Source organism: Solanum pennellii, chromosome 8, assembly GCF_001406875.1.
Source record: "Solanum pennellii chromosome 8, SPENNV200".
Lineage (NCBI taxonomy): Eukaryota > Viridiplantae > Streptophyta > Magnoliopsida > Solanales > Solanaceae > Solanum > Solanum pennellii.
The window spans coordinates 3,507,092-3,532,759 of NC_028644.1; the positions used below are offsets into that span (position 1 = coordinate 3,507,092).

General features: G+C 35.2%; 1 protein-coding gene across 1 annotated transcript; it reads right to left on the bottom strand.

The window, feature by feature from the left end:
• Positions 1–686: 686 nt before the first annotated feature.
• On the bottom strand, positions 687–24,627 carry LOC107028553 (NAD-dependent malic enzyme 62 kDa isoform, mitochondrial). The gene is made up of 19 exons (XM_015229658.2): positions 24,193–24,627; positions 21,399–21,495; positions 20,776–20,894; positions 17,293–17,460; positions 15,714–15,842; positions 15,002–15,062; positions 13,920–14,023; positions 13,752–13,835; positions 12,962–13,068; positions 10,687–10,798; positions 8,881–8,994; positions 8,012–8,077; positions 7,035–7,107; positions 6,874–6,960; positions 5,852–5,906; positions 5,673–5,744; positions 5,504–5,566; positions 4,430–4,544; positions 687–1,232 (listed from the first exon to the last, which is right to left on the bottom strand). Exons 1-19 carry the CDS (start codon positions 24,370–24,372, stop codon positions 1,158–1,160), a joined length of 1,881 nt encoding a protein of 626 aa, XP_015085144.1. The 5' UTR covers positions 24,373–24,627; the 3' UTR covers positions 687–1,157.
• Positions 24,628–25,668: the final 1,041 nt, after the last annotated feature.

The following is a 25,668-nucleotide window of genomic DNA, read 5'->3' on the forward strand; positions in this document are numbered from 1 at the left end:
TCCAATTTGGTTGTTTCAACCAACAACTTTCGTAGATGTGTGGAGAACTACTAAAACTGTTTATAGTAATAATTGGGCATACCTATCGATACAAAATCACCCAACGCATGTAGTTGGCAAATGACTAGATAAGTTATTCCCACGCACACTATTTTCTTAAAAAAAGTCATTTCAAATTTCTTTCCATATCACTAGTAACAATATCTCATGTCATGCGCTTCAAAAAATAAATATTTATATGTGAACTAGAGTAAGAAAGTACAAACTCAAAAGAATTAAATTTAAAAAAACTAGGCAGCTTGTGCATCCATACAGGAATCAAACCCACAAACTAAAGATAGCATTCGCAGCCCAAGTTGCACAATCCACTACCATTTGGCTATCATTCTTCTTTTGTTCGAAATTAATATATATGGAAAAAAATTGAAAATCCGTCTTATATATACCGTATAATATTTTGCCGAGCGACTATACACTTACATCTTACATATACCTTGTAATATTTTGCCGAATTAATTTACAATCACATCTTATATATACCGTGTAATATTTTACCGAGTGAATTTAAGATCCGACCCTTTAAGCTCCATAAATTTACAATGAAATGGCTCTTGTGCTACCAATTCGGTTACTATAACTAAAGAGAGCACTGGAGCTCAAATTTGAATCGAAAAATACAACCTCCATTGATGTACTAAAGTTTATCCCATTTTGTTTAGTAGTAATATTTTTGAGGAAACAGTGTGAATACTAGTCATCCCTTTATTGTACAAGTCAAATAGAGTACAGAGAACTATCAGAACTTCACAAACACTTCTACACAACAACACATCACAGGGCAATTTATAGTACATTTGTGCAGCAACAGCCCATAAGACTACATCGTCTGCGTTGACGAAGCTCAAAGTCAGAACTGGAAGAAGGGGATTTATTCACTTTTACAGACAACCAACTTATGGACTACTCAATAAAAGCTATAATATCAAGAAGTCATCAGCCAATCAAATGTTGATGAATGGCATATTACTGGATGTTAAATTTAACATGATCCCATGCATCATGTCACAAAATGTCCATTATCGTATTTGATCCATCACGCCCTTGCTGATGTTGCGAGAAAGATGAAAAAATGAAGCTTCGCAAGCATCTATAAATGATCAATCTTTCTTGTAAACCAGTGTTGGATAATCCGGACTCCACATATTGTTCTCCACGAACTCAGATATTTGTGCCTGCAATAGAGTTCCACCAATTAAAGTAACCAAGTTTTGAAATAATATTAATGTAGGCAATTACTACAACCAACAGAACAAACTACTCGAACGATCAAAAAAGGTTTAGGTTTTCCTAAGTGGTAGTGCAATAACACTCTGAGAAGCTACATCAGCGGGAAACCTTGAGAAATGATGGAACATGGTAATCCTAAAAAAGGAGAGCCAAACCAGTTTCAAGGTCTATCAATCTGTGGATGAAGGAGAGAGAGTGCATTAGGAGGGCTACCTAGTTATTTCAATTTCTCTCGGGAAGTAAGAAACAAAGTAACACCTACAATAATGAGCATACGGCTGGAAGAGGATATTTTTTATGATGATTATGCTAGCTGAACAGTTTTTTGTTCATTTTCTAGAATTATAAAAGATGTAAATTATATGAGAGTTGTTAAGATCCCATTATGGTATAACACTTTAGCCAGCTTCTAAATATTGAGGTGATCATCTGCCAAAGGCATTTCTGTAAATATACAGAATGACCTTTTATGAAGCAGGTAATATGTGCAATAGCTCATCGAGGTGGAGCGTACTAGTGAGTTCTAGCTTCATGCTCGAGTCCCTTTTTTGCAGATCCTTTTAATGTCCCCGTGAGTCACATCATCTGGTAACTGAAAACGCTCTACTTCAGATTTTGGTTCTTTTGTGCTTCATGCTTTTTATGCACAATAGTACAACAGGACTCATACACTTCTTATACAGTTCCCTTTAACCTTAATCGACTGTTATGTTTCTCTATTTCATTTCACACTACATATTCTTGCTTCTTCTCTAAATACTATCACAAAACCGAAAATTCAAAGTCAAGCTAAATAGTAGAAATCAATCAATTTATTAGACCTTGTTAGAAGTCCCTCATCAGTTGTGGGATGGATAATTTGTATCCTTAAATGGTCATGAGCAGTTCTCACCTCATGAGCAAGCTCTTTTGGAGTTGGGTTTGTCCGAAGACCCATTTCTTAACCATAGTATAGGAGTACAGATCCATCCCGGTCCTTGGTTTACCCCATGTTGTCTCCCATGTTATATTGTCCATGCTCTACATCTCAAAAGTCTTGGGCGTGCAGAGGATGGGGATAAGTGGAGCCAGAAGTCCCACATTGGTTGTGTAATAGATAATTGGTATCCTTATATGGTATTAGGCAATTCTCGCGCCTTGAGAACTAGCTTTTGGGATTGGATGTATGAATTCTCTATATCTTGTTATATTCAACACCATTCCAATATTAAAACTATCTTTCTTATGAGGAAAATAGGTTCTCTCACACTTACTCCTGAGTTGGATTAGAAATCTAATTGTAGATTTGGACTTGTAGGGTTATGAGTAACTCGAAAACATAAATTTATTTTGGAATTTGACCACGACACACGGGGTTGACCTTTTTGGGTTGACTTTGCTTCGACGGAGCTTTCAAATATGGAATCGACATCAAGGATTCATCTAACCTTTTAGAGTATTCAGTATTCTTTTGAATAGATCAAGCTTATTTGAGTATTCAGAGTGAGGAAAGGCGGTTTGAGAAGGTTAAGAGTTAATTCAGATCGAGGTAAGATAAGGCTTTGACCTCAATAAGGGAATTTCTCCAAATTTTATGTATACTAATGTATATGCAAGTACCAAATATGTAAAATGACAAGAGATAAGAGGGTACCGGGGTTATGATTGTTATATGGGATATAAGATATTGTTGTCTACATGCTTTACATGTTCTTTCTGTATCATCACAACTTTAAGCATTATAGAATTATGTTAATAGGCATCATGTTTTTCATGCTAATTTAACATTATGAGTTATGTACATGTTTGATGTTTAGTTGTTAGTCATGCATTGTATGATACTTTGTAATTGCATACTTGATTTCACACTTAGATGTCACTATGACACGCCCGTACGAGTTAGCATGTGAGCTGTCCGTGCGGCTTGTACAGGCAGGATCATTGTGCTGCATCACTCGGATCACTTAGGCTGCGATGCAGTGTACACTCAGGATTATTGCACTGAAAGCACCGGTGTTGAGTGGAGGACTAAAGGTCAAATATTTATCATACATCCATGATTTCCAACTCGCGTATCTGTGCATATCCTAATATGCTACATCTGTGCATATCATAATATGCTACATCTGTGCATATATTAATATGCTATACTTGCATACTTCATTATGATGTTATGTGCTTTACTTTTGTTCAGATTATAATATTATCTTGTCAAAAAAGATTATAATATTATTACAGGTTATTTAAGTGGGTATTTTTAGACCAACCTCCTTAAAACCTTGTTGGGGCAGCCGATGATATTTACGGGGTAAGAGTTGGTGTACTTGTGAATACATCTGCTGCACTTTTGAGCCGTTTCTGACCCTAGTACCATTGGAGCTCAGGAGCGTGTCCAAGAATACTTGGACACTGTTGGGGAGAGCTGTTAAGCCTATTACACAGCATCTTGGAGTTCTCCTTTATCTTGTTTCATTACTGTTTTCCTTCAGACAGTATTTGTAATTTGACACCGATGTATTATTATTCCATTAGACACTCATGACTTGTGACACCAGTCTTTGGGGGTTATTTTAGACCTTTCCACACTGCATTGTTTTTAAACTTATGTCCTTGTGCTGATTTCCTGCTTTCAAACTTAATTATGCCATTTTAGGTAACATTGGGTTGCATGATTATCGGGTTAGCCTAACAGGTAAGGTTTAGGTACCATCACGACTTAGGCAAATCGGTCCGTGACTTGTGACAATCCAATTTTAATTTTGTATGTTAAATCTCTATCTATCATTGCCATTATACCAGAACAAAATGAACTTAAGATATCCAAATGCCTGCATTTACGCACCAGAGTCTCATTTGACAATCATTCTTCATATATGCCTTCATTCTTATGGGAGCTTAACTTGCATTTTGTCTTAATTCTAGCCTATTACAAAATTCTTTATGTGTCCAGAGGGTTCAAACTTAGTTGAATCCCTTGCCAATTCCATCAACTATAACACATGCAAATAGCACATACTTCATCGATATGCTAATGGTTAGTTCATCCGTAACTGAGTTAACTAATTACATAGTCCAAAAAAGTCAATCATGCAAAGACAGCTAGGGAAACTCCTTTTATCTCCAACGTAACTGGTACATAGAAAGATCCATAAAGTAAAAGTACCTCATCAAGTTTCCGTAACTCTCGGCTGTCCATTTCACGGTATCCTTCAGCAAGATCCTCTTCTATAGCTTCTTTCACCACAGCTGCAGCTACCTCCTTTGTTATATCGCGTATCCTGTGATGAAAATAGATCATTCACTATGTTAGCAACAATGCAAATCGGAAGCATATAGAGCAATAACATCTTAGTGATGTATTTCAAAATGTAAAATGATTCTTTGAGACACAGAGAACTAGATCTAAGAAGGAGGAAGTCTGGAGTTTTGTATGACATATTTACTTATATTAAGAGGGTTTCACTGGGAATTTAGCAGATCCTCGAGCTGGTCCCAACTTGAGAAAAGTTTCTTATTGGTCTCCAACTAAAGAAATTCAGGTGCATTGTCTCTGAAATTGAATTTACTTATTTTTCTAAAATTCTATTTTTGTATCTTTTAGTGGAAAGCAACTTCTCAGTCAAACTGCGAAAATTTCTATTCCTTATCTATTTTTAGACGGCAGTAAATATGACATATGAATTGATCTGTGACTTCCCTGCAGTAAATGTTTAATTTTGCTGCTAGGAACTGATTGAGATGGAAAGAATAACAGCAGAGGCAAAACATATGAGCAGATTTTGCTCCCACGTGTCTTTTTTAAATGTAAATGACAATCCACAATTTACGTTCCAACAGTTATATAAAGGCGAGGGCATGAGACGATGTTTGTCTACCACGGGCAAGACGTAAGACCCACTGATATAAGCCCCAAGGTGTGATAATAAGTCCTGTGAATTTTGTTTTGTATTGGTTTTTAGTTGAATAAAGAAATAGGCACAGTTACTGACATTAGATATATTTTTTATAGTAAAAGTTAATCCTATTTTATTATTTCCGAGTTAAACTCAACAATATGATTTACTAGTCTCACAGTTACAATTTGTAGATCAAAGAAGCCACCCCCAGCCCCGCAAAAAACTCTTTTTTTTTCTTCTTTTTTTTTCTTTTTTTATTTTTTTTGGGGGGGGGGGGGTATGCAAGTTGTCCCCTTGTAAACCTGTAAAATAAAGTTACCTAATACTCCTAAAGCATATACCTGGATATCGAAGGGTATATAATACCCTTGAGTACCTCCTCCTCTGTCATATATGCAGCCAAACTGTAAAATCCACACTGTAGTTAGAAAATAGAAGTAGAAGCTATTCATGTGCTATGGATAAAAATAGACTTGGAAACTTCACTACAGCATCAAAAAAGGGAAGTACCACTCAGCTGCAGCCTGTAACATGCCATCTGAAACGATTCTAGATCCAGACAGAAGAGTACCAAGTCCTATTCTGAAGCATGTACGGAAGATATTGTTAGGAGGAAAGAAAGTCAATAGTAAAGAGAGTATAGAAGAGCTTAGACTAGCTATCTTAAACTTGGACATTTGGAGTCTAACCCAGGAAAAAGGAACATGTTGTTTGCTTGGTTGCAGTGTCCAACATGACCATTTCCTGCAAAATTCACATGCAGATAAAACAATTGTCAGCCCAAATATTATCGAGTTATCTTGTATGCCTACATCTATACCAAATAAGATATGAGAAAGTAGTCACTAAAAGGATGGCAAGGTGCTACACAAATTAGATACGACAAGGTAGTCAATGAAAGGATGGCACGATGCTACACAAATTAGATATGAGAAAGTAGTCACCGGAAGAATGTCATGGCGCTACCAAATTAGATATGACAAGTAGTCACTATAAATATGGCACGGTGCTACACAAACACTGACGGATATGGGATCGACACAAAACAATCCTAGAAAGTCACTTCAAATTGGCGCATGTTCCACTGAATATGGGGTTCATACATATATTATTGGCCCTACTTCTGTTAACCATTGGCCAGCATATATGGGCCAGCAGCGGACGCTCATTGATTCTCTACCAAGCATAAAGGCTCTGATACCATGTGAGAAATATATGAGAGGAATATTATTGAATTGTTTTTGCGTCTACATTATTAGATGGAATCTCAATCTATAGACACTATAATACAATCCTTTACGAAATAGGAAACTATATATTAGTCCTATTCCTAACACTATTCCTATTCTTATCCTAAGTAGGATTCTATATTCCTATTTCTATTTTAACGGGTACCAAAACCAAAAGTTACAAAAGACTGCTGGGAATATCCATACAGTCAATTCCAACATCTCCGTAACAGCTCCAAAAACTCCATATATTGTCCTTTTTTCTTATGAACAGTCAACAATCATCACATAAAATGGAACGAGGGAGTATTACAATTTACATAAAATTACTATTTTATAATTGCTATCTATGTACAATATTTGCATACAAACCAGTACTCCAAAACTACTAACCAAAAGCAGAAAAGTATGAAAACTCTATCAAGACAGAGGAACTTAAAATACTGTAGCAGATTTTAGAACCAATTTGATACTCTACATACCAAGATCCACATCCTTGAATGGGCTTCCACTTGCAAATATAATGTTCTCCCCGAGAACAGAAAATGCTTCCTCAGGGGTGCATTCAGCTATTAATGAAGAAAAACAGTGGATGAGAATGCTATCAACCTCAAAACTTTGTATGTTCTCAATTAGTATATACCATTTCTCGTTGGGTTTGACATTGGAAAAATTGCAGGCCGGGTTGAAGTTGAATGCTTAAGGGCTTCTAGTACCTGAAATATTCACATTTCACAATTTCTCAAAACCTTGTATGTTTTCGATTTGTATATACCATTCTCCTTTTCTTTCCCTTTGTAAGTAATGTTTAAAGCAGCTCCATGAATGCTTAGAAAGATATGGGAGGGAAACATTGTGCTCCAACTAAAGCTCAATGTTTTCTATGTTAAACTTTAAAGAAGTACGCTATTAATCAAAAATGAAAATGAGAATCCTTAAACTGGCCTGATTCTCTCTTTGTTAGTTTCCAAATGTCATCAAATACACAGAGAGAGAGATCGGTTTCAGCTAGAGATACATGGAATGTTTGATGATCATGAACACTTGCAAACAATTTTAAGTGAGGTACTTTTTTGTTAAGTAAATTTGGCAAACATTGTTAGATCATGATATAGATTGTAACAAAAATGCTAGTATCATGTTAAGTAAATTTGAAGAAGCAAAAGCCAGGAAAGACGGCGGAGAACAGTCCAGCATGTATCTGGTGTATTATATGGAAAGAAGGAATTAGAGAACTTTTGAAGGAAAGGAGTGTACAATACAGAAGATTCAAATGGAACGTAATTACTACTCTAGGTTTTTGGTGTAAAGACCAGGATATAGAAGAGGAGTTCCAATTAGTGGACTTCATAGGTTCTCTGTAAGTATTTCTTTTTAAGTTTTTTCCTTTCTTGTAACAGTTTTTTGGGAGGTGGCCAGCATAGCCCTTAATGCTGAGGAATACAAAAAGTTACCGTTTCAAGAAAAAGTAAATTTGGAGAAGCATGTTGCTTCTCATCAGTGGTAGAATGCTGAATCCTAAATCTCGCTAAAATTTATCATGCAAGATTTTATGTTCTCATGCAGTATATATCTATGTAGCTAAAAGAGATTCAAATTATTAATTTCTATATGCAATACCTCTTTTGAAAACAAGCCTCCACAAGCAGATAAACCAAGAAGTACATCTGGCTTCACTTTGCGTACCTGATTGGAATCAATACATTGTAAATCATACTAATAGTACATGGCAAAGAACAATGGGATATTTCACTCATGAATCAATGCATTTCTTGGTATATAAGCTTCTATCTCTATACTCTCCATCTCATACCTGACTTTCTTTCTCTTCAGCTCTGTTATGGCTTCTCACAATGGAAAAGACAAGCCTTCCAGAAAACAGTTGATTGGCAACGTGATTCAAAGCTAATTTACAACCTCATAATTACCTACATTATCTCTATTTTGTAGATTTCTCTCTATTTTGTAGAATGCTTTCACACTTAGTTTATGGAAGATTTGCATCAAGATCTATGTTCTGTTTTTCATGTTGGACAAGTTCACAGCACCATTATTCAGGCAAACTGTCAAATCTAAAGATCTAATATATCTTGGCTGGCCTTATCAGAGTTAATCCATCATCATATTATTTCTGCTCATCTGACCAATTAATTTCTATTGCCCCACAAACATAATTAGTTGCATTTGAACACAACTGCAATTTTTATTTTTATTTTGATAAGGAACACAACTGCAATTTCTTATTTTTGCCTCGGGCAACATTTCCTTGAGATTTCAAATGTTCATCTGATGGATGAAACAGCCGTTAAGTGAACATGTTCCTTTCATCTAAATTTACTTAACGTATATTCACAGTAAACAAACGAGAAATTATGAAAACTTTGAGTCCTACACTAAGATGAGACAGAGTGACAGATCATAAAAGCCCCGATTCTTCAATAAAAATGAGAAAGTCAGTTTTCACTCATGAAAGGATAAAGGTTAATTACCACTTCCGCAAGAGTTGCGCCTTCACTTAGACCTTGACGTTCAATCTCTTTGATCTTTCTGGCAAACGGGCGAGCATCAGGATCAACATTTTCACGTGCCTCAGTAATTAATCCCTAGGTACATTGTTAAACACCCATCAATAATTATGTCATAGTTAAACCCATCTAATACATTTCACTTCCCCAAATAATTTTATATCCACAGAGGAATATAGAAAAGCAAAAGAAGTCCAGACTAACATTTACAATATCATTAACTTTAACTTTATCAAAAAAAGAACATTTACAATATCATTATACTGTAGCCATTGGATCGGACTACTTCGACAATCTAAGCTAGAGAAGAGAAAGAAACACATTAAATGCATTTAAGGCACTACCAAAGTCTAAATTGAAAACTGCTCAAAGGCAACAAGCATGTCAGCACTTTTCAGGACCTTGCTTGTTGTGTTGACCTTATAATTACTGCCAAAAGAGGCTGATACTAAATATGATGTATAACCCTATAATTGCTCACTATTCGTCAAATTTCTACATGATAAGTGATATTCCACTCTGTTGCTGTATCTGTACTTTTTTTCCCCATTTTTCTACACAATACCCAAACCCCCATCAGATTTTTTACTTGTTCACAGGACTTAGCTCTCACTTAAATCTGTATGCATTGGGCTCTGGATCAGCATTGGCAAAGGTGTGCATAGAAAAGCACCAAGGATTGATAAGGTTCAAGTGCAAGGCATAATTCAAGCCTGACCATTAGTGAAGCATGACGTAAATGAAGAAACAAATGAAAATTATGTGAATGATGCAAAAAAAGTTGCAGTAAATACAAGAAACAACTAAATGAATATTTGAATCGAAAAAAATACCACTAAGTGAAATATATGAAGTAAAATAATGTAGCCAAGCCCAAAATCATTTTAAACTTCTGATTCAAACACAAATTTGAAATCTTAAATTCATAATAGAGGATAAATGTTAGTTTTCTTATATTCACTCTGTTTCAATAATCTTTCTGTTTTAGTCTGCTTTAAAAGAATGCCACATTCTATGTTTAGTAACCATTTAATTCCAACATCTCATCTGGCATGTTTAAGAACACATATACAAAGGGCATTTTGTTACATTATACACATCTTTAGTTTAAAGACCACAAGATTTAAAAGTCTAACTTACTTTCCTAAATTTCGTGCCTAGTCAAAGGAAGTAGTAAATTTATAACTTCGATTTATATAGTCAGTAACAAATTCATTCATTACATTCGCTAACAAAATATGTCCCTTTGTTGACAATATTCACTGTCTGATAAAATCATCTTTCAAAATAGAGCTTATGGGTGATAAGACGTCTCAAAGTAGCTTGGTGTCTTTACGCCTACACTGACGCACCTGCACCACCTAAACTAAGCAAAACATCCACCATGTGCTGCACATGCCTTCAAGACTTAGGCAAGAGTCTTAACACTGCAGGACAGGAGTTTGATAACAAAATACAAGCAATAGTGAAAACTATCATTTCTACCAATGGTTAGACAACATTTTCCAAAGTTAAATGCACTTACAAAGAACGAAGATTTTATGAAAACTATCATTTCTACTATTCGTAAAAAAAGATGATGATAACAGGATAAAAGGAAAGGTAAATATTCTCGAAGATAATTATGAACAGGTACTAACCCCGCAATAAGAAAAAGATAACAAGAATGTCATTGAAACAAGGAAAAAAAATAACAAAAAAATGTCATACTGATCGATTGAAGCTTAAAAGAAAGTTCTGAGTCAAAAGGGTGTACGAGGGGATGCTTACCTTGGCATCAACCACCCAGAACTGACTTCTTGCACTTTCAAAAGCAACTTCAGTATTCCCTAACATTCTTGCCATTGTCTTCCTAGCAGCATTAAGAACCCCTATTCCTGCACTGTACTACCAAAAGATTTAAAATATAGAAACCTTAAAGATTTACCATAAATGCAAAAGGCTCAAAAAGTCTCTCATGCAGATAGCAAGAAATTTAAGATTTAAAAATAAGGAAAACAAGCCACTCAAGTCTCGTTTTCCAACTTCTCTATTCACTCTGCATGATAAAAATTATGTCCCAATCAAATGGTATTTCTTGCAGCCTACTACTAGGTAAAGTTTAAGGGTGAGTATGATAAGGAGGACCGAAATTGAAGATCAAGATAAAGAAACAATTTATTAAAGATGGTCTATTCATATCATAATTAATTACTTTTAGTATATAGTGTGCGAAGTCAATCTACATAAAGTGAATCGGTCTTTAAAGAACCCCCAAACCACTGTCATCCGAGTAACGGTCCAGGTCCAACTGTCAAGGTAGTGTACGCTTTGGGCCTAAGCCCACATGGATTTGTTTTATGGGCTTTAACCCAAAAGACGCCTCAAAAGTTGATTTTGAACTCATTCTTATAAAGTTCCTAACTTTTTCAACCATTCTGATGTAGGATTCGCCTAAGGTGTAATGTGCACCTAAACATCATAGGCTTGCCCTCTGACTTGGGAAATTTGCTTTGACTACTGAACCATGCTTGTCTATCGGCGCGAATTGGATATTCGGGCCTAGTATGCCAAGTTCTTTAAGTCATAGCTCATAGAGATACACTCTCAAAAGTTACTTACTAATGTCAAAAACAGTCATATTTCCGATTCATTAAATAAGAGCTAAAATTAGGTTAGAATATAGTCCACAATAATATGTCCAAAAGGCAGGCATGGTCTTTCTGTTTATTCCTTAAGAAGTAAAATGGACTCAAGTAAAATTGGAGGCAGTGCAAACCCATGAATGCTAGCACTTCCAATGATTCTGACATCACATAGCAGGATGATATAGGTCTCAACCTGGATTTCCACCTAAAGGGTATATCTAGCAGTATATAATTTGGATCAACTTATAAACTCTAGAAAAGGAAGAAAGGATGAGATGTTTCAAATGTTCTAACTAGTATCTTGGCTGCATAAAGAGCTCTTCAAAACAGATTTACACCTGGAGAACAAGGCACCTTAAGAAAGCTCTAAGAAAACAAAAGGAGGAAAAGCTCAGTGCACCAAATGTCTCAGATAGTATTCTACTCGTTTATTAGAGTGTTCCAAATTAATTAAATGAATCTGGTCGCCGGACAATTTTCATTTCATGAGCTGGTTATTTTTTATTTATTTTTATGAAGATCATTTCAGAGCATGTTATTGTGGCTATGTTAGGCCCAATGTCTACTTTCTATAACATGGTATCAGAGCAGACTCATCCCTATTAGTTGACACAATATTGAACTGCAAGTTCTGCTGTCCACATTCCAAATGATCTGCCCTAGGTGTACAAGAAGGTGTTAAGTTTTCCACTTGGTTGAGGGAATGATGGTGGCCTCCTTATATGGTCTTGGTTAATCCTCACAACATGAGCTAGCTTTAGGGCTCATTTGGTTGGGGAACAAGTTATCCCACGATTGTTATCTCATCCTCAATGTGGAACAAAAATAACACTACAATCCCGGAATAACTAATCCCAGGACAAGTTATCCAACGATTTTATCCCAACCAAACATGGGATAAACCCATCCTAAAATTAATTCCGGGATTAGTCACCCCTTATCCCTCATACTAAACGAGCCCTTAGGGCTGAATTGAACCAAAGGTCCATTTTCTTTAACATAGTCAAACTCTCCATCCTCCCCACTTCCCGATGTATGTGTTAGTGTGTGTCCCCCGCCCCTCAAATAACTCATATGAAATGGAGAGCAGCAATAATTCAACTCAACATGAGACCATATTCCTTTTAAGTATCACACCGGACATCTTCTACCATAACTAACCATTCAACCAGTAATGCAAAGACTGAATAACCAAATCCACTATACTTAATCGAACACTATTTCTAGGATTGAGGGCAATAAGATATGAACAACAGGATAGGAGTGACTTGGAACATAGAAAGAATAGTACATTAATGCAATACAGAAAGAATGAAGCATATGAACAATGAAACAGTTCTTGTATAATGGCATACTAATAACTCAAGTAAGAAATTATATGGTGCAGTGAGAGGAAAAGAACAGTTTACTAGTCTAACCTTCCAGCACCCGCCACCACAATCTTCATTTTTGGGAAATCAATCATTGGCCTTCCCTGTGCTCTTACTGCTCCCAGAAGACCAGCAATAGCAACTCCTGCAGTTCCCTGAGTAAAAAACAAAATTGTACCACACTTGTAACACAAAACTTGGTTAAACAATGAGAGCACATAAACTTTAAGGAACTCCAGTAAGGAATTCTATCTGATCTGAAGATAAGAGCAGACGTGTATAAGAATGATATTACGGCTCTACATTTCAAGAGGAAATAAGAACAATGACTTGAGAAAATCAGGATACTGGAAGCAAAAATGTCTCATTGAGAGTAAGAAACACCCATCACAAACAAAAAGGCCAATAATGTATCAAAGGATGGATACAATTTGTCATCTCAAGTCCTACAGTTCCTCCGTTTTCTGGCATCCAAGAACAAGCAAATGCTCTGGAAGAATGGTCATGTAAAGCAAACATGAATATCATAATTATTGAGTAAACTCTGCACTCTCTCTAAGAAACACGAGATGAGACACGTGGGGTGAATGCACATAATATTTTCTTTTCTTCCCACAAGGTTTGCAGATACATAACAAGTAGATGCCTTGAATATTTTATAGATGTTTGTAGCAGCTTAATCTTTTGCTTCATTCGATTTATGAGTAAATCAATATCCCTAATCCTAAGAATGTCAGTTAGTAAGGTCAACAACTTTTATTGTTCACCCCCATTTACAATTGTAATCACATTTTTCCAAACCCAAAATACTTTGGCAATGACTGATAAAGTTATTTACCTGGACATCATCATTAAACATTCTGTAGTTGTTTCTATAACGCTGCAACAGCTTAAAGGCCCACTTGCTTTGAAAATCTTCAAACTGTTAATTTAAGGGCAATACAGACATAGCATGAAATTAGTTAGGAGAATGAAGAAAAGAGCTCAAATGAACCATGGGATGTACCTGCACAATCACATGGGGCCAACGAGTAAAAACAGCCTCCATAAATTCATCAATTACTTCAATATACTCCTCTCCGTCAAGCCGATGCTCTTGCAGTCCCAAATCTATGAGCATGAAAAAGGAACATCCTCAACTTCAGTAAAAATGAGAGAGATAGCCTGAATGAATAGGCATTACTGGTAGCAAGCTAAATATGACCGAGTGACAATAGATATCAAAAAACGATCTAACACATTCGAGATTCCGAAAGGTAGTGAGCAATAATAGCAATCATAATTATCAGGGATAACAATAGTTGCAATAAGAAATTTCAATAATCTACTGTATAATATAGATAAACTTAAAGAGCATGAAAACAGGATATTTGAATAAGTACTCAACAACAACAACAGCATACCAGTATAATCCCACCGGTAGGGTTCGGTGAGGATAGAGTATACACTGGCTTTACCCCTACCTCATGGAGGTAGAGAAGCAAGTTCCAAAAAAACCTCAGCTCAAATAACACATATCAAAGACAATAGAAAAGAAAAATACAGAATCAAAGGGGACATAGTAAATAATAAGGAAAGCATAGCATTCGTAGAGAAGGAATAACAACAGCCAAATAACGCGATAATCAAAGGACAAGGAACTACAAGAATAATGCTACTACTACTGGTAAGGAAGGAGAAACGGAACTAAGGAGGATATATCAGAAGCAAGTACATCTATACGATGACCAAAATTTTTAGCTTGGTTAGATCAGAACAAATGCTAAGCATCTGCAAGGCAAAGTTCATATGCACTTGTATTTTGGAAGTTCATTTCATAATACATGGATTAGTGTAACTCCAAATGCCAGGTACACAACATAAAATCCCATTTAACCGCACACTTCAATGAGTAGTATGATCATGCCTTCCTTTAAAATATTAAAAGCAACTGTGTTAATATGTACCAATTCATTCAGGTAAACAAAGACGCATAAACAGGGATATATTCCAGAAACTAATAAGAACATAATTGTATTTATTTGATCATTGGAGAACTATATGTGAATTAACATGAACCGTGAATCATGATAAAGAACAAGTACTCACATAAAGGGTCTTTCAAGAGATTCTCGTTGTCAGTTCCAACATCAATCATTACAGGCAATACCTATTGAAAACAGAAAAAGGAATCATTAAATTTAAAAAGAATACTAAAGACGAGAGTTTAGTACAAAAACATGTTTGTATGAGAAACTAAATATGGCAAGAGAAACTATATCAGAAGGAATTACAGACATCTGATGCCTCACATCAGCAATCTCAGAAATAAGTGGATCCACTAAAAAGTAGCTTCTACAATAAGAGAACTATTAAAGACTGCTACTATTCACTAGATACAACACAATACTTCTATTTTAAAAGAATACAAGAACCATAATAGAAAGTTATAAAGTGCTTGACATAGTAACTTCATTTTCATTCATTTCCTAAAGCAAACAAAGATATAAATGCTTCAAGAGTCACTGACAATTGCATCAACCCTTTTTAACAAACAAAACTTCTCAAATAAAGAGAAATAAAATCTCTTGGCATACCAATACTTTTATTTCCTCTTTCCATCACTTCCCATAAGTAATTTTTTTCCCTTTTTCCCGTGTCCTTTTATTTGTTTTAGTGCTAACTACATGAAAGCAACCTTATTCATCTAGCAATATGAAGAGGCAACATGGACCAAAATTGATTTGTTTTAGTGCTTACTACATGAAAGCAAGCTTATTCATCAAGCAATATGAAATGGCAACATGAAGCAAGATTATACTCTTTGAGGGTTGATCCCAGCAGCAGCCACGTACAAATCCAGCTTCCCAATTGCAATACCAATTCCCTGAACTCCGAGATCTCCAAGACCCAATATTCTACTTCCATCAGTTACAACAATCATGTCAACCTACATTGCAACTCCAGCTATGAAATGCACTTTCATTGTTGAGTGTTGATATATAAAATAACTTATCAGAAGAAAAAGAAGAAAGGCAGTTACGTACTAACATAATGGAATAGTAGTAGAATTATTTATGCTAGTGAACAAGATCAAAGTCAAAAGATAGTTACTATAAAATAACTATCAGAAGAAAAATAAAAGCAGTTACGCTCTAACATAATGGAGAAGCAGTAGAATCATCCATGCTAGTGAACAAGATGAAAGTCAAAAGGAAGAGTTAACTATCTCACAAGACCAATTACAACTCTAAGCTAGTGTTTGGCCATAAATTTCCAAATATTCTTGGCAAATATTATTTGGATGAAATTTCACCATGTGTTTGACCATAGTATTTGGGAAATATATTTCACCTTTTTAGAAAAATATGATTTATACCCACAAGTTTTAAAAACTATCAAAACTAACCATAAGTTTGTATTACAAGTCAATTAGATCTTCGTTGCAACAATAACAAATAGTGTCCATAATGCTAGAGCAATGTGGTAGTCTGGAGTGAGCGAAACAAGCATCATTCCATACATCATGAAGTAGATAAAACACATGACTTTGTTGCCCTGAGCCGATTGTTCATCACTTTCATCAACAACCACATCATTTGATATTCACTGAATATTTCATAACTATTTTAGTGTTTACGTAAAAAATATGTTATGAGGGTATTCTTATAAAAGATAAAAGTTTGGGGTAAAATTTCAATTTCCAAAAGATTCCAAATAATGATAGCCCAAATATTAGAAAAAACTAGTATTTGAGAATTTGGGATATTCGCGAAAAATATTTGCCAAATAATAGCAAGTTGTATGGACAAACACTATCTCCCAATTTTTTTTCCAAATAATATTTGGGAAATCTATGGCCAAATGGGCCCTAAGTGAGAATTTATCCTCATCTTTTTTTCCCTTTTTGAGGGATGGGTGGGGCTGTAAAGGATAAGTCAATTGATAGTATTGCAATGAAACTGTATATATGTTCATTTTTCTTGATAAGAGCCACAAGATCTTCATTTTTCTCCATTTGTGTTGGCGGTAGGCTGTTTCGATGAAAAACTTCTATTTGACATATAATGTGTACCTAATATTATGCAAAAGCAAATTGATGTGCTGCATAGTGTTATGATCTACTCAATTTGACATGTTCTGTTCATCTAAAAATCAACTATTGAGTAATTGCAGAGCACCAGCACGATTACTTCACTGTTTTCTTCAGCCCTTTTATAAGCGGAACTTCAAAACAATATGCATCTGTGTGTATCGAGGAAGATATTGAAGTACAAATGATCTGTACAAGGTAACTAAGAGAAGTTCACATCAATTTAGTAGGAAAGATCACAATATTCAAATGTCTTCCCAGTGTAACAAGTGAAGCTTGATATATAGATTGGTTCACATATACAAACCTGATCAGCTGGCCAGTTGTAAACCATTGACATCATTTCCCCACGATCTTCGGCACTGAAGTACATGCCCCTCGGACGTCTGAACAATCCACTGTACTTCTGGCAAACAAGACCAACTGTAGGAGTATATACAATGGGTGCATATTCCTCAATATTCTCCATTAGAACCTGCCACAGTAAGGAAAAACTCTCATCCATAGTTCCTCATACACAACTTTTTGATAACAAACCAATATAAGTTAACTTAATGTTGCTTCACCTAATAAATTGAATTAAACGTGATATATCAAATTTTGCTCATTAATTAATCATCTTTTATAATGGACATTAAGAATATGCCTAACCCTCACCTTTTGAAAACACAACGGAGCATAGTTGCAAAACTTCTTTTTTTATGAATAGATGCAAACTTACTAGGTATGATAAGTTAAGTTTCCCTTGTGCCTTCCTCCTTTTTGTCTTTCATATTAAAGCATGTTCACAACTTCGATTTTTTAGGAGAAAAATTGTCGGCAAAGAAACGTCTGCACCATGAACAAAATAAGTTTTTTGGTTCTGAAAGTTTCAATGTCGTATTGGGGAGAAGTGATTAGACAGGACATGGCGCAGCACCGGCTTTCCGAGGACATGACCTTAGATAGGAAGTTATGGAGGTCACGGGGTCACGGATTAGGGTAGAAGGTCATTTCCTAGCAGGATAAAGTGGTGCACGGTATCTTTTTCCCGATATTTATTTTTTTACCAGAAGTAATAGCATTTGTCTCATAGTTGGCCTATCTCACAGCTTTTGTTACTCCTCGTTTTTGTTATGCTTCATTTATCACATAAGTTGGTTATGGTTGTTGCCCCTCTTTGGTATGTTAAGTTATGTTTTCCTTGTTAGTTTTATGTCCACATTACTTCTATATTTTTCTATTAGCTGCTTCAGTGATCGTTACTCTTACAAGGCGTCTTCTGTGAACAGCCTAGTCGTAAGGTTTGCGTCCACTCTACCCTCTCTAAACCCCCTTTTTGGGAATTGGGACTATACTGGGAGGTTGTTGTTGTTGGTTCTGGGAACTTCAATGTCATGCCAAAAGTTCTATTACACTTTTTTTTATGACAACTTCTATTACACTTTTTTAGAACACCAAATATGTACTTAGATTACTTCTTCTTGCTTAATTATGTTTTCCATATTCTTTCACAACAATTCTCATATGACTTATATCATATGTACTACTTGCCGCATGGTACAACGTGCAACACGTGTGTCCAAATAAGTATGAGATTGAGGTAGGATGAAAGTTATTTTTCGTCTGTTTGTGATGTGCGTACATTACACATGTATGCAACCCACCAATATTGCCTTTAACCTACCCATAAATCACAAACCCTGCTCTCACTTTGACACCCTCCTTCTTCTCTCTCATTCTTTGGGTTTACAACGTGCCTTATCGTAATTCCTAAAGTACTCTTCTTTGCGATTTCATGTTATTTTCTTCTTTTTCTTGATATCACAAGTTCCTTCCTTTTGGGGAAATAAAAATTGGTTTTGGTCTAATTTTGTTACAGGTTCTTATGCTAATTATTTCTGATGAATATTGGAAAATGGGTATTTTCCCTCTCTATCACTTATATTCTCTTGATAAATTATTTTTCTTCTTCTAAAATGGCGTTGGCGAGGCACAAGGCCTTAGAGAACACAACAATCTTTATGCTAACCATTTCTAATAAATTGCCACCAAAGCACAGGGGGGTTCCTTTTTAATTCGATGCACCCTTTTTTGTTGGTGATCACAATTTTGTTAGATGTGATGTTCTTTTCGGTGATTAATAAGCTTTTCCCTTTTTTTGGCAAATTCTTTTTTTCATTTCTATTACATGTCAGAGATTTTATTTGATTTTTACTCATGCATGTTGAAAATAGACATCTTGATGTATGATTTTTAATAGTTTGCTAAAATTGTTTTCCCTCATCGATATTGATAAACACTGTGTAGTGACAAAATGTTTGATGATGTGCCTAACCTGAAAAAGAATTAGAGATTAACATGACTAATTAGATTTAGTGGGGGAGAGAAATAAAATTAACCATCTTCCATTATTCCAATTCCTAATAAATTCTTTCCCGATCAAAAGCAAACTCATTTACCCATCATTTCCTCCCCATCCTATTATTTTCTTAACTTTTTTTCTATACAAAGAACTTTAATGTTGCTTTTAGTTTCTATTTTCTATGAGCTCTTATATGAGCATTAAAAATTTATTGAAATCCGAACACCAGAGCTCGCCAGACTTGGAGTAGCAGTGGAACTCGCAAGAGAAAGAGGCAAAAAAAGGAGGAGAGAGAGGAGGTGTGTTCGATTTTAATTTTTCTAATGAAAGGACAGAGAAGCCCCATTTTAAATGAGATGGTTAGGGTATTTTAGGTAAATGAAAAATGGGTGCATTGCTATATATATATATATAAAGAGAGATAGAGAAAAAAAATATAAAGGCTTCTATACAAAAGAGACAGAGACATATCCTACATAACCCATTAGAGGCCATATCTGAACAAAACCGAAGATCTTTGATGGCTTATGTAATTGGAAATGGTCCTGCTTGGTATCAGACGCTTCGGGATTTTAAAAAATCATAAACAGATCTTAAAAAAGGACACATGGGAGCTGAAAGACGAGAAATTCTTAAGAGCAAGTATTTTGTATTTCTTCGGCAACAGTCAATTCCAGGGTGAGGGAAAGAATGCCACACGTAGCTTGTATCTTGTAGCTGGCTGCTTTCTTTTTCTTTAGGGGGCGAGGTTTGCTATGCACTGGAATGGTAGTTACTAAAAAGAAGGTGGGTATTGTCACAGTGCAAGAGACATGTCCGACTGAGATTTGCAAACCGAGGCACTTTAAGGGTCGTTTAGTTCACATACTAGATATGCGGGTCTTACGTAGGGATTGTGTATGCAGGAAATAATAATGAAGGAATTATTAAAAGGTGAATAATAAGACAGAGGTTGTTATGTGGTGAAAAGTAAGTATCCCATGAAATTAGTTGAGGTGCACGCAAGTGGCCCAAACACCACGGTTATTAAAAAAAAAAAATAATGATAATAATACATGAACAGTGATAAAGGGATTACTTATTTTAAGGGTACTTCTGTCTTAAAATACTTTTATCTCCACAATGCTAATAAATGTACTTTTATTTCATACTGGCACATAAAATAATACATAGATTCCCGCATAATTCAATGTTCTTATCATGTAATACCGCCAATTAAGTGTCGCATTAGTTATGAGGGAATGATTTTTACTATGACCAACCAAAGACTGCATTAAATATGTGTGGATTACTTTTGAAATTCCTCCAACCAAGCATTTTAAATTTTATACAGAAATTTATATTGGAATTATTTTTCCTAATCCCTCCAACAAAAGACCCCTAAATGTTATCATAGAGCGCCACAAGACAACGTAGTGCTGTTAAAAGACATGTTCAATCACTCACCTTGTAGTACAAAGTCTCATTTCTATCGTGCAAGCGATTAAGTATGCGCCACTTGGCCAAAACATATGGGTCAGATGGACCATCTCTAGCTTGTACTTCAAGCCTCTTCAAGTCAGCCACTGTTACATGCCGAAAAAGGTTTAAAATTGGCAATGTAAGTAAATGAACTAACAAAAATGCACTTTTTTTTTTTTTTTGGGGGGGGGGGGGGGGGAGGGGGTGCCTACTCTAAATTTGTTGCTATAAGGATTCAAATTTCAGGAAAGAATTGTTGAGCTTTAACAATTCAATTTTTGAAAATTTAAAAAAAAAACTGTAAATGGATCCATTACTTGAAATTGAGAAGGGGAGAAAGTATATTCCGCTAATAAAAGTGAGAAACTATCAAGGCATATTACAAGAAACAAAAAGACGGAAATATCCACTGTTAAAATCCACATAATCCTAAAAATCTCCAATTGTGAAGAAAACTACAAATTTCATCTCAAACTCAAAAAAATGAATACTAAAAGGTTGCGAGAAAGTTTCTATTCATTACAACACTCAGATTCTTAAGTGTCATAGATTTTGACTTTGAAGATAGCCCAAATTTGATAGCAATTAAATTGTGGATAGGGACTTACTGAACCGTGCAATTTGTTGTTCAAAAGACATCACGTTTGGAGGCAGTAGGCCACGAATGTGAAGACGATCACGTTCTGTAAATGAGAATGCTGTTCCCTAAAATTCATACATATATGAATCTTGACTTCAGTATTTTCCAGTGTTCACATGAAGCTCACAATATGAAATAGTTTAATGCAAAAAAATGCTTATCGCACAATGCTTACCAGCACGAGTGATCAGGATAGGCTGCATTATCCACATTTCTATGCACAATTTTGCCAGTTAATACTCCAATTCAAGCACTTAAAGACAGAAGATGAATTGTTTAAAATGAAACATACTGATGAAGGGCGTAATGCTACAGTCTCCTTATATCTTCTTCAACAATCAACCTCTCAAGAGCTAGCTTTCCAGATTTAGTTAGGCACAAGGCCTATTTCTTCACATTATTCAATCAAAAACTACGAAACTAGGAACGCATTTTGGTGGTACTGAAGACAAAAACAAAGATGTTTTCATAATATGGACTATTCGTTGAGGATTGGATATCACGCTCATCAATTACAGACAGCTAAACGTCATACCTTTTTGAGGTAGTGCACCATAACTCGCCTTTAGTTTAATCTTTGTGAGTAGACTGTAACTTAAGATGTAAAGCTTTTATATCTCATTCTTTTCGTATCATTGTCTATTTTAGGACCTTATGACGAAACAAATACCCCAGACCCCACTTGTGGAATTATACTTGTGGGATTATACTGAGTATGTTTTTGTGGTCGACGAAGCAAATTATTAGTACAAGACATTATCTAATGGTCTCTACATCCTTGAAGATTGGTGGTCTCGATATGTTGCATGTTCTAAAGTCATGTCTCCATTTGAAGCAGATAGTCGGTTGGAACATCCTTTTTTGATGAAGGTCGGTTGGAACATCCATCTGTCTACTTTTAAGAAGCTTCGACCTATTGTTTCATAGTATCTCTTCATTGGAATGTGAGTTGTGTCAGTGCAAAATATCACCATAGCTCGATAGGTCCTAGAGTTAATAAACGAAGAGAGTCTGTTTTGGCTTAGCTCATTTTGATATGACCATGTCATGTTGTGTCCAAACTCTAAAATTGGGTTTAAGTATTTTCTAACCTTTGTGGGTGATTTTTTATCAAATGACTTGGGGTTACTTTATGAAAAAATTATCTCAAGTATATTCCCAATTTTTGTGCTTTTTGTGTTGAAGTTAAATCCCAATTTAATACTATTGTGCACATACTAAAGAGTGAGAGTATATGTCAGAATCATTTAAGTTCGACATGAGACAACACGTGATACTCCACCAATCATCTCGTGTTGATACACCCTCTCAAATCGGAAATGTTTGAACCTAAAATAGCCTTTGCATGAGACAACTGGCACTTCCACTCCAAACAAAGGTTCCTTAATACTTTTGGGTCGATGCAGTCTTTATGACTTGTTTAATTGATCTCATGCCATCTACCAAGCTTACTCATGGTGAGGAGCATGGCAACTGCCCAGTGAGTTGAGCAAACTTAATAACATTATAAAGAACTTCAGGACATTAATTATGGCTACCCAAACAATACATATGGTATTAGAGACAAGACTCATCGATTCATGTTGTTGTGCAATTCAATGTTGGATCCCCGTGTTTATGTTATCCACGCTTCAGTTGTCCGGTCCTTGGGCGTGCAGGGGAAAAGGAAGGATGGGAAGTTAAGTCTCACATGGTTAGGCAATGGACAGTTGTCTCCTTATATCATCTTAAACAATCCACCCTCAAGAGCTAGCTTTCGGGATTGAGTTAAACACAAGGTCCATTTTTTCACATACATTAATCAAAAACTACGAAACCAGGAATGGATTTTGTTGGCGGAAGTTTTCACAATATGGACTACTCCCTGAGAATTGGATATCACTCTCAACAAATACAGATAGCTAAAGTTTATACCTTGCTGGAAATTGGAATAGTGTACTTTTAGTTCAATAGTCGAAAGGCAGTAATCTACAACAACTGCCCCCTGCCCTGACGTGAATTCACCGGCCTCCTTTAATCTATTATATATTTATTGAGGGTTCGAATAGATTGCACAAACAAACACCAGGGCAGCACAAATTATCTTACTATTGGTTCCTGTTTCATCACTTTCATATTGATTTCAGGATTTAATTATTCTTATAATTAACCCAAAGTAGACCTCACGTTCCTAAATTTTCATTCACTAGTGCATAGAGGAATTCCACTCTGTAGTGCACAACTATAATTAACAATTAGCAAGAGTCCAAGGGAATAACTGAGTGATCGAGGCATAGCACTGGAAGTCCCAATTTGAGTCCCAACTACAACATTCGGTGTGTGCTCATCTAATCCAACCTTGGTGAGCAAAATTGCTCAGTATATGTGTTTCTATGTTAAAGCAAGTTGCCCATAGATTAGTTTAGCTGCACATAAACTGCTCCCTCATAAAATGAGAATGAATAATAGCAATTCTGCCGATCATAGAACTCCAATATCAAATAAATTTGCTTAACAAAAGAGATCACAAATTTCCAATAACAAAAAAATTCTTTCTTTTCTAAATTGAGGGGTTCGGAGGTGAAATGGGACCTCACATAGCAACCAACTGAGAGCTACTAAAATTACCCAGTAACCCAAAAAAAAACTAACAAAGCAAAAGAACATATTTTACTGATCTATCCACAATTCATTTTTACACAACCAAATACTGAGAATATCAATTAAGTACACAACGATTTGGTGAATTCACGTTCAAAAAAAAAACATGATAATTGAATTACCTTGTTAAACCATGGATCGTGAAGAATATCAAGACTACGCTTATGAACAATGGTAGGACGATGACCTTCCGTTGTAGTAAAATTTCTTGAAGAATATGAATTCACAGCAGCAGCAACTCTTTGATGTAAACGCCTCAGAATAGTTGAGGAAAGTCGCATTTGATTGGAAAAATTCGCCATTTTTCTGGATCGAAGAGAAACAGTGAAGAATGGAGATCAAGCGAAAGTGGAACTTGTTAATAAACCTATAAATAAATAATCACGACATTCGATGTAGAGTTTTCACAGTGTTCAGTGGCCGGAAAAGCTTAAACGAGTGGTAATTGATTAATTCCTTGCATTTTTGTGACTAATTTTGTCGGCAGAATTCCATTGACAAAAGAATGTAAAAGTCGAGCGTGTTTAGACCCGGCTCATTTATGACACTATTACATGTTCAGTGTCGTATTGTATTAATCAGATGTCTCATGTTATGATTTTTATCGACACATAAAATTATGATGTTAAATTGCAAAAGAGATTATATATGCCTTTTTATTATATATTAATATATTTATTTACATTAATTATTTTTGGGATTTCCTGTTCGATGCTCGAGTTGGAGAGGGGAGTTTAGAAAATTTTGAACCTTTCAAATATCATTCTTACTAGAAAGGATTTTAGTCGAGCGAAATATTGAAGGCAAATAAATTTTTGATACTATTTGAACTTTTCCTAGTCTATTATCTCCTTTTTTTTATTTGAATTCCTACATTTTTTTTTTTGATTTGTAAGTCTAAGATGACCTTCTCTATCTCGAGACAGTTATGACAACTATAGAGCTTGCTTTGACCTACAAGAGGAGCGGAGTTATCATTGTGCATTTAGTTAAATATTCATTCATGGCATGGTGGCTATTTCTATTAGTTAAATCGAAAAACACAATTCATAGGTAATTTTGGTAATTCGTGCAATAGATTATAGATATCAAGTTGAGCTTATCACATCTCTTCATCCATAGATGGATGGACCGTCCAAATGAATTATTATATAAAAAGATAATTACACAAGAAGGCCTTTCGTTCAATTTAATTACAAAAAATATAGATATTCCTTTTTGAAACCTATGTCATTGTCGTTGTCGTTCTTATGCTTTGTGCTTCTCCTTCTCATTCTTCTTCTTATTTTTTATTCTGTTTTTGCCTCCTTATCTTCTTTTTATTCTCCTTCTTTATTTTTTTTTTAAATATATATACTACAAATGTGAATTATTTTAAGCAAATTAATATCAAAAGACTCTAAACAACGATAGAAAATCATACTTAAAATTCAGGACTATTTAGAGGTGACTTTAAATTGATCGTAATTGTATAGTCAGTGTATACTTCAAATATAATCAGTGAATACTTCATATAAGTTATTTTTAGCTTTTTGAGTGTATTGCAGTGTATAGTTTATGTATAGGTAAGCTATATTTTTTAGTCAGTGTATACTTAC